Here is a 9915-nt window from a genome sequence, read left to right on the forward strand (position 1 = left end):
CTCTACATTATCTTCCATATCCTACTACACTGAAACCATCGTCGGCGTCATTCCTCTCGGCTGCCTCGCCCGCATCCTACTACACTGGCGCCGTCCCCATTGTCATCATCTCCTGCATGTTGTTGCACTAGTGTCACCTCTTCTCCCATGTTCTACTACACTTGTGCGGTCGCCGTTCCTTTTGGTCTCCTCTCCCATGTCCTGCTACACTGAAGCCATCGTCAACGCCGTTCCTCTCAACCTCCTCGCTCGCGCCCTACTACACTGGTGTCGTCGCCATCATCGTTCTTTTCGGCCTCCTCCTCCACATCCTACTACACTGACGCCGCCACAGCGCACACACTACATTTTTTCTCCATCATCCTCCGTTCAACTCCCTACTGTTCATTACTTCACATGGACATTCTCTGCGGCAACGACGCTGGCAACTAGTTCACTGCGCCGTCGATGGGATCGCTCGCCCGACCGCAACTCTGCGGTCTTCGTGTCAGACGCGGCGCCGCGACCACCGCCTACCGCTGTAGCCAAGGCACTCTAACGTGACATTGTGTTATGTGTAGCTGTTAACTTTTGATCATGTCCAGTGTATGCAACCAAACAACATGCACCAGTATGAACATATTCAATGTGATCAATAAAACACAATGCGTAGAGGCGTTGCTACGATGCAGTGAAATGGGATGCAGACAACCAATCAACATATAGATGATGCTTTTTTTCTTGTATATGTTCAACCAGGCCCAACTAAAACAAGTATGCAAAGTGGCAAAAACGATGTAGGTAACCAAACACACATGTACTGTAGCTATAGTAAAAAAATTTAGAAATTCTTTACCTTTTTTTAAGGCAAGGAGAAATACTTTATCAGCAGTTTTTTTTAGGCGAGCTTTACCTGCAGCTTTTTTTTATAGTTTTTGCCGTTTCGTGGACGGAGGCCCAGTAGCTCTGACATCAAACTGGCCTGGCCCAACTGCAAGGTAGGTCTCCACCAATCGGCCCATACGGGCTTGGACGGCCTGGATCCTCTCCAAGGACCGTATAAAACAACAGGGCTGGTGCCCGGCGAAAACCCTAGCAGAGGAGGCGGCGGAGGCAGAGCAGGAGAGCGGCAGCTCGCGCGCGCGCGCCCCCATTGCCGCCGCAGCAGGAGCCCGCCGATTCCAATCCAAGGTGAGAGAGCTCTTTTCCCCAGTCGACTCACCAAGGCGCCTCTCGATTGTTGCTAGATTGCGTCATATGCGCGCATTACATGCGTTGTTGGTTGGTTCATGCCGTTGTATAAGAACTACTTGAGAGTTGAGATCCTGTAGTAGTAGTTTGCGTATCATTTGGTCATGTTAAAGATCAGTTCTAGCTGCCAGCGATTAGCCCCAACATTTTTGCGTGTGGAGAAATGTCGAACCGGTGGTTTGTGCCTTAGAAATCTCAACTGTGTAAATCACTTGTTCATGAGAGTTTTTCAATGTACCCTGCTCTGTATATAAGTTCTGTTGTTTAAAACTCATAATGATGCACTGTAGTTCAGTTTGTTTTGTTACTCTCTTTGATATGCTGTAATATGTAACGAGGCAGCGAGGTTTCGTCTTTGAAGCTTACGGAGGAATAAATAAGTATCATAAAATTTAAAATGCACCTAAGCGCCTTACCTTGCAACGGTGGACGCTAATTTATAGGCGTTAATCAAACAATGGGGCCCTTTGTGCGGGAACAAAACAAGCCAAGCGCTCGGTGCACGCTTTTGCATCGATGCTATGGTCGACACCAAGATTTAACATCACAACCGCTAAACGGGCTGGAAATCAATCCTAGCGCCTGCCTCTAGTGCCTGGCGTTGTAGATGCCCTTAGGGGCCGATGCTTTCTTGTATTGAATGATATTGTGGGTGCTGATGTCCTTGCATTTAATTTGTAGGAGGAGCTTTGAAGGTTTGTCAGGGCGGAGAAGATGGTTCTCAAGTATGCTACTCTTTGATTTTGTGTGGCGATGTCAAGTTGGGCGATGTTAAAGATTTGTAAAACTGCTTGCTACAATCTTACTTATTCCTGCTACTGTGTTCATACAGGACAGAGCTCTGCCGTTTCAGCGGTGCCAAGATATACCCAGGGAAGGGTATCAGATTCATCCGCTCAGACTCTCAAGTAAGCTTGTGCGCCCCTGTTGTTATTGTGCATGGAATGAAAACCAAGTGGAAATTCGCTGACATTGTGCTGTACGTTCTTCGCACGTGCCCAAAATCAGGTCTTCCTTTTCTCCAACTCAAAGTGCAAGAGCTACTTCCACAACCGTCTCAAGCCAGCTAAACTCGCATGGACGGCCATGTACAGGAAGCAGCACAAGAAGGTACATATTGATAAGCCAATTCCCTTGAAAGATATACTCCATATACTAGTTCAGCATATGTTTCATAATCTTAATACTATGTCCTATTAGAGTGATCTTATTAGGCAGTATAAGTGCAATGACCTGGTAGTTAATTGGCCTGCTTAAATATTTGCCTTGATTGATAGTTTCTTTTCCGGTAGCTAGTGGCGGTAAAAGAAAGTGACATATCTAATCAGGCTCAGGGACTAAGAATAATTTGGTTACAACATTGTCAGTTAGTCGGCTCTGCTGACCTGCTTAAATATTTGCCTTGATTGATAGTTTCTTTTCCGGTAGCTAGTGGCGGTAAAAGAAAGTGACATATCTAATCAGGCTCCGGGACTAAGAATAATTTGGTTACCACATTGTCAGTTAGTCGGCTCTCTGCTGACAGCACAAATGATATATATTGCTTAATCATGTGTAGTTTTCATTCCTTTTGCTCTGTTGCAAGTGGATGTCTGCGCAGTTCTCATCTCTGCTTACTTGTGTTTTAACGGGCTTATAATTTTTTGTGGTGTGTTGCAGGATATTCATGCTGAGGCTTCAAAGAAGAGGCGCCGCACCACCAAGAGGCCGTATTCCAGGTCAATTGTAGGTGCTTCCCTTGAAGTTATCCAGAAGAAGAGAGCTGAGAAGCCGGAGGTCCGTGATGCAGCCAGGGAAGCAGCTCTGCGGTAATACTTTCTCCATGGCTTTTTGACTCCTAGATATTGTGATTTGTTATAACAAGAAACTTGGTATGAACAAACATATTTTTATGTTGCATGTTACACTCACACTAGGATAGCTATATATATTCTGGCTCAGTTAGTATTGAACTATGTGGTGACTTAATGCCTGACTTCTAATGGCTCATGCAGCATTTGAAAGAAATACCTAGTTATGTACTCCCTCTGTCTGAAAAAGCTTGTCCCTCAAATGGATGTATCCAGCACTAACTTGGTGATAGATACATCCATTTGAGGGACAAGCTTTTTCGGACGGAGGGGGTATGCATTAGAGAAGGTTTGCTCTAATTCGAGTTTTGAGAGGCTAGTTTTTTTAGATCACACCTGTCAACTGAACATCATCCGCGTAATATGCACCTGCGTGTTTCTGTTCATGTTTAATAAGCGTACAACATCTGGGCAGTCTTGGTACCTAGTTTTTCTATCCAATGTAATATATCTATATAAGGTACTTACAGAGGTAACTGCTCTATAACAGTGAGATCAAGGAGCGGATTAAGAAGACCAAGGATGAGAAGCGAGCAAAGAAGGTGGAGGTGACAAAATCCCAGAAGACCACCGGCAGAGGCAACGCCCCCAAACCTGGAAAGGCCCCCAAGCTTGGCGGTGGTGGCGGGAAGCGCTAGATGGAGTCCCTTACGATCAATGTGAAATTTTGAACCAGTTGCATGATGTCTTACCCCGTATCTTTTAGGAAGTTTTTTGCTCAAACCAGCTGTTGCTGTCGGTATGCAGCATCTGGGTGCACAAACCAGTGGTGGATCAGTGTGAAAGATTGTTTTATGTTTCTCATCAATGTGAGATTGTTCTATGCTTATCTGGTTGTTGTTTCAGCTTTTGTCTAGTTGGTGTTTTTTCCGCACCACATTGTGCATGTTTGTCTGTCGTCCCCGTAGAACCTTTCTCATGCCCTTGTAACTGGGTGTTAATCGATATGGCGCACGGCCGTCATAACGCGACCTTGAGCTGGTTATTAATTCAACGGCCGTGGCCGCCGATCGTGCCTTTAAGATTGAATGATTAAGTGAAAGTTTGACCCCGTGGATTTTGCTTTCAAGATATTGAAAAAATCCATCGGCAATCACAACTCTAATAATTAACTGCAACTTTACTAATTTCAAGATGGTTGAACACATCATGCTCTTTTATTGGATTCTCTAGGGTTGATTGTATTTCTTTTATCAACAAAAAGAAGATAGTTACAATTATTAAAAATCAATACATTTCAGTGACTTCAAGCAATGTATGTCTCTTTGTATATACGTATATAAGATTAGAAATATGGAAATAATATCCACAAAAGATATATGAAAATAATAGGTAATACAGATGTCTATATACACATATAGAAATGTATCAGTGTCTAAATTATCATGTGTTATGCAGCGAAGAGGTAGGATGCCCTCGCATTTAGGAGGGCCACTGTGCTAACTTTATAGATAAAACATCCTGATCTTTTTATTAATAATAAATAAGAACTCTGTAATTACGGAAGTGGTAAAGGGCCGGTGGAAAATGTCAAAATAGTAAGGACGCTATGAAGAGGAGCGTCCAAACCTGGACGCCATTGCTAAGTGTGTCCTTTTATAGACGCTCTTATACACGACATCTAGCTATGTGGTTTCACTTATTAGGCTCAACCGAGTCTTTTTTTCGTTTCTCTGATATACGTAACAGTTTCTGATATGCAAACCCTAATACGCATGCAGCCGTCGCTCTTGATCTCGCGGTCTCGTAAGCAAGCTCCAGCGGCCAACATCAACAATCATCATGGGAGTCGTGTTGTCTCACCGGCCGCTCATCATTAGGAATTTAGGATCGTCCACTTGACCTGTAGTTGGCGCATGTGAGTTGTACGCCATATTGCATCTCCTCTATCAAGTTTTTTTTGTATAATTCGTTCCATGGTTGCAAGTGTACTGCGTACAATGTATAGATGATTGGATTTTTATTCCTGGTAATATAATTGGTAATTGTCTAGTTTATGAGAACTGATAGGTCGTGAAAAATGCAACCTTGAGTCGATAGTAAATCAATTTAATATTTTAATCTTTACTTTCTACATGTTCATGTCTGCAGGTGAATCCGAGAACATCTTAATTGTTCTAACGTATGTTGATGGTGAAGTGCAACATGGATCCATGAATGTGGAGTATAATGTTCCTCCCAAAGTCACATTTCCAGCATATGAGGAAACAACTTTTCAAGATATCAAGAATCTATGTCAAGGACTTAGACATGGAAATAGCAGTGATAGAACATGAATATCCAGGTCCCGAGCAACATGGAACATGATTTTCAATTAATTTCAGTATATGAGGAAAGAGGATGGAACATGATTTTTAAGAAGACTAGGTCCCAAGCAACATGGCAAGCGATAGAGTTATATGTTAAGTTCACACCAAATCGAGGTACATTGAGCCAACTCAACGGTGGAAGCAACATACCTAGAATTGAAAGGGAAGGAAAAAGGTACACGGAAGTGCAATGTGTTCATCATTGCAACAAACCCCGTCTGGTGCATCTCTGGATTATAGTACATGTGCTCGTGATTTTGACATGTCACATGTTCCATCTTGTAGTCATGGTAATGCAAGAAATGATTTTCCAACAAGTACTGCCTATAGCCCTTATGATCAGGATGATACAGACCCAAATGATGATTTGATTGGACATGATGATGATGACGATGAGCATGATTTCGATGACGCACCTAGCCAATGTTCAGATGATTATCCAGAACCAATGGCCGTGCACCACAACTGGAGTTGAGTATAAAGAAATGTGCGGGCATTGTCATATAATAAGTTCTCTTTGCAACCAAATACTCGGGCCTCATCAAGACAAGGGAACACGGATGTACATGGATGAGATGCAAGGAAGGCGAATGGGGCAACAGGCCCGACGCTCCACAACTGACAATAATCAAACGGGTATATAGCTATTGCCGTACTAGTAATTTATATGTAAAATAGCAAAAGCTTGGGAAAATGGGAGCATCATATAATTTTCTTTTCATGTCTTCGCTTTAGGCTCATCGTTTGGCGAAGGAAAAATGAAATATAATCGAGGAAACACATCGAGTTAAGGGAAAAACACATCATTGACAAGAAAGAGTGTTGGGGATATGTAACGCCCTCGATGCGGCTATATCTCCCACGTGTCGAAGCACGACTTAGAGGCATAACCGCATTGAAAGCAATGTCGCAAGTGAGGTAATCTTCACACAACCCATGAATATAACATTACATCATCCAGATACACACAAGGTCCGACAACGGAACCAAAATAAAAGAAGACTACCCCAAATGCTACACAGATCTCCGATCGTCCCAACTGGGCTCCACTACTGATCAACTAGAAACGGAACAACACAAAGGACAAGATCTTCATCGAGCTCCTCCTTGAGCTTGGTTGCGTCACCTGCATGATTCAACGGCACCTGCAAGCTGGTTTTGGAAGTATCTGTGAGTCACGGGGACTCAGCAATCTCACACCCTCGCGATCAAGACTATTTAAACTTAAAGGAAGGGTAAAAGGTATGAGGTGGAGCTGCAGCAAGCGTGACAGGATCGATATGGTTGACTAGCGGGGGGGGGGGGTGAATAGGCAACTAACAATTTTTAGCTTTTCTTTAACAATTTAAACTTTGCATCAAAGTAGGTTGTCTAGATATGCAACTAGGTGAGAAACCTATATGATGCAACAAGGATAGGAACACAAACAAGCAAGTGATATGATACAAATAAGCTTACACAAGTAAAGGCACGAGATAACCAAGAGTGGAGACGGTGGAGACGGGGATGTGTTGCCGAAGTTCCTTCCCTTTGAGAGGAAGTACGTCTCCATTGGAGCGGTGTGGAGGCACAATGCTCCCCAAGAAGCCACTAGGGCCACCGTATTCTCCTCACGCCCTCACACAATGCGAGATGCCGTGATTCCACTATTGGTGCCCTTTAAGGTGGCGACCGAACCTTTACAAACACGGTTGGGGCTCTCTCCACAACTTAATTGGAGGCTCCCAACAAAACCACGAAACTTCACCATAATGGAATATGGCTCCGAGGTGACCTCAACCGTCTAGGGTGCTCAAACACCCAAGAGTAACAAAATCCACACAAGAAAGTATGGGGGAAGCAAATATCCTTTGGTGGAAGTGTAGATCTAGGTCTCCTCCTTCAATCCCTAGCAAATCAACAAGTTTGAGTGGCTAGAGAGAGAGATCAGGCAAGAGAGCTTGAAGTGAATTAATGGTGGAGTGAGAGAGGTCAAAGGTGAGAGTGGTAGGTGGGAGAAACACTCTTATATAGCAACCCTAAAAATCCAGCCGTTGCTGCGTTTTCAGCCCCGCAGCGGTACAACCGGTCCTTGTCCCAGTACAACCGGGACTCACGGTGTAGCTGCAGAACCCTACCAGGCGGTACAACCGGGCCACTGGGCGGTAGTACCAGTTAAGAAAAATGACCGGACCAACCGCACAGCCACCGCACAACTACCGCCTCAGAACAAAGACGCGACCGGTACTTGAGCGGTGCAAGACCGGAACAACCACATGGCCTTGAGCTCTTGGACGGCGAAGTTCTGAGCAGAAGAACCGCTCAGACCACCGGTGGTACCGGTCAACGAGGATCGACCGGATCAACCGGGCCACCACCGCCAGAGAACCGCATCAAAACAGAACTTTGAGCGGTACTTGAGCGGTGCATGGCCGGAACCACCGCCCTAGCCTTTGTTGAGCAAGGTGGCGGTACCACCGCCCGGAGGCAGCGGTACAACCGCTCGGTAAAAGCTGGAGAGCGACAAGGTCCAACGGTACAACCGCTGGGAAGAGCAGAAAACAGAAGGAAAGATAGGGGGAACACTCTCTCTCACAACTAAGGAAGACAAATGAGTGGTGAGGAAAGTGTACGTGAAAAGATTCTCCCAGAGCTTCCTAATGAGGATTCCCTCTTGATAGTACGGGTACTCTACGACCAAAGAAAATAAAAGCGTAGAGGACACGTCTTCGATCTTTTCCTATGAGAGGCAATAGCAATCCGATGTAAGCCTAAGCATCGAGAACCTGAAACATATAGCACACGATTAGACCAACAAAGGGTTGTCATTATCATCCAAAACATAAAGTAGGGAAATGCCCTTTCAGTCTCCTCCTTTTTGGTGGATGATGACAACAACACGATTTGCAAGAGATAAGTCAATGAAATCTAGACAGAACTCCCCCTGAATATGTGCCCCAATAGGAACTAGCTGTTAAAAAGCATGGGCACACTTTCAAGACTAGACTCCCCCCTAGATTTTATAGACTCACCACTCTGAGCATAAAAAAGAGAGACAATATAATACTTAGAGTGCAATAATAACGATAATGACCAATGAACGGAAAGGTAACAGGAGTAACAAGTCTCACACACAGCAAGGAACGAAACAAGTCCACGAACAAAGACCAACACGAAAAAACGAGAAAAAGAAAAACCCATGCAAATCCCCGAGACCTATAGAACCCTCCCCCCTTTGGCATCAAGACACCAAAAAGGAAAAGAGCGAAGTTAGCGTCCCAAAGCTCAAGCGTCCTCCTCTGACTCCTCGGTCGCATCTGGATCCTCATCATCAGAGTCATCATCGTCATCGTGATCGGATTCTTCCATGGCATTGGCAGCTGCTGCAAACGAGGAGGATGACTGGGGAGGGGCTTCATCATCAGTCCAGGTGCTATGGGTAGATATCCAACGCTCCTCCGGGGTGATGCTCTTCTCAGAGCCACTCTCAACCGGCATGTTGAGGTGCTTCATCATTGCAATTTGGCAATGTCGTGCAAGCTTCTCATTGACATGTGCCTCATACATCCTCTTCTGGATGTCAGCCTGGAGACAAAAGGTCTTCTTCACCTTGGCAGTGAGCTTGGCCACCCATGAAGGCTTGGCCCCTGGCTCCAGCTCAAAGTCCTCATCGTCAGAAGTAGCATAGACATCCTCAGGATCATTGGCAGGGAAGCGAGGCTCGGCATGCTTCTTCTTCTTAAGGAGCTTGACCTCATGAACAGTGAGGTTGTCTGGAGAAGTGAGGAGCTCTACAGGACGACGAACAGCCCACACAGAGTTCAGAAAGCACATGACAAACGGAGCATAGATTGGGACTTTACGGTAGATGACCATGTTGTACATCTCATGCCACATCCAATTGGACACATCAAACGTTGCCCCTGTCCCCACCATGGTCTTCATAGCAACCATCAAATCAACCAGATAACCATGAATCTCATCTTGATTGCCCACCTTGGGCAAGAGCACATTGCGGAACACTTGGTGCATGATGTCATAGACCTTCTCCAAATCCTTGGATTCTCCAATAATCCCACGGCCCTGAATGTACAGAGGGACAAGCTTCTCCTTAAGCATGGACTCAGGAAAGTCATGAGGACGAATGCCACCCCTTCCTTCCAGACCGGTATCCTCGTACCCAATAGCATTGCAGAATGCCCTCGAGGGAACTTGAAACAATTCATCATGACACATGAAGGTGAGAGTGCGCGCGTCATCTTCCCCAAAATGAACCGTGGCATAGAACTGATGGATGAGTTGAACATCAAAGTCACAGTTGACTGACATGAGCTTGACAAGATCTCCTCGCAGAGAGCCAGCGCCTCACCAAAATACTCCAGGTTGTTCCTCCAATGATCAAGATCAATTGTCCACTTCTTGGCATATCTGTTCTTGTTGTGCTCAAAGAGTTCATGAATAATCCACACTTGCATCTCATTCTGGAACTGAACGGTGGTCCAACGAGGAGCAATGGGAACCTCATACGGATTCTTCGATCGGAAGGG

General features: G+C 45.1%; 1 protein-coding gene across 1 annotated transcript; it reads left to right on the forward strand.

The window, feature by feature from the left end:
- Window positions 1–1041: 1041 nt before the first annotated feature.
- On the forward strand, window positions 1042–3909 carry LOC123105605 (60S ribosomal protein L24). The gene is made up of 6 exons (XM_044527694.1): window positions 1042–1170; window positions 1912–1955; window positions 2063–2138; window positions 2239–2340; window positions 2890–3038; window positions 3571–3909. The coding sequence occupies exons 2-6, from the start codon at window positions 1945–1947 to the stop codon at window positions 3716–3718; spliced, it is 486 nt and encodes a 161-aa protein (XP_044383629.1). The 5' UTR covers window positions 1042–1170; window positions 1912–1944; the 3' UTR covers window positions 3719–3909.
- Window positions 3910–9915: the final 6006 nt, after the last annotated feature.

The sequence above is a fragment of the Triticum aestivum genome, chromosome 5A (genome assembly GCF_018294505.1).
Source record: "Triticum aestivum cultivar Chinese Spring chromosome 5A, IWGSC CS RefSeq v2.1, whole genome shotgun sequence".
NCBI lineage: Eukaryota > Viridiplantae > Streptophyta > Magnoliopsida > Poales > Poaceae > Triticum > Triticum aestivum.

What these genes read in the sequence shown, in the direction of transcription:
- LOC123105605 (XM_044527694.1), top strand. An exon ending in TCATCCGCTCAGACTCTCAA is followed by an intron (nt 2,139 to 2,238) that starts GTAAGCTTGTGC and finishes GCCCAAAATCAG; the next exon opens with GTCTTCCTTTTCTCCAACTC. An exon ending in ACAGGAAGCAGCACAAGAAG is followed by an intron (nt 2,341 to 2,889) that starts GTACATATTGAT and finishes GGTGTGTTGCAG; the next exon opens with GATATTCATGCTGAGGCTTC.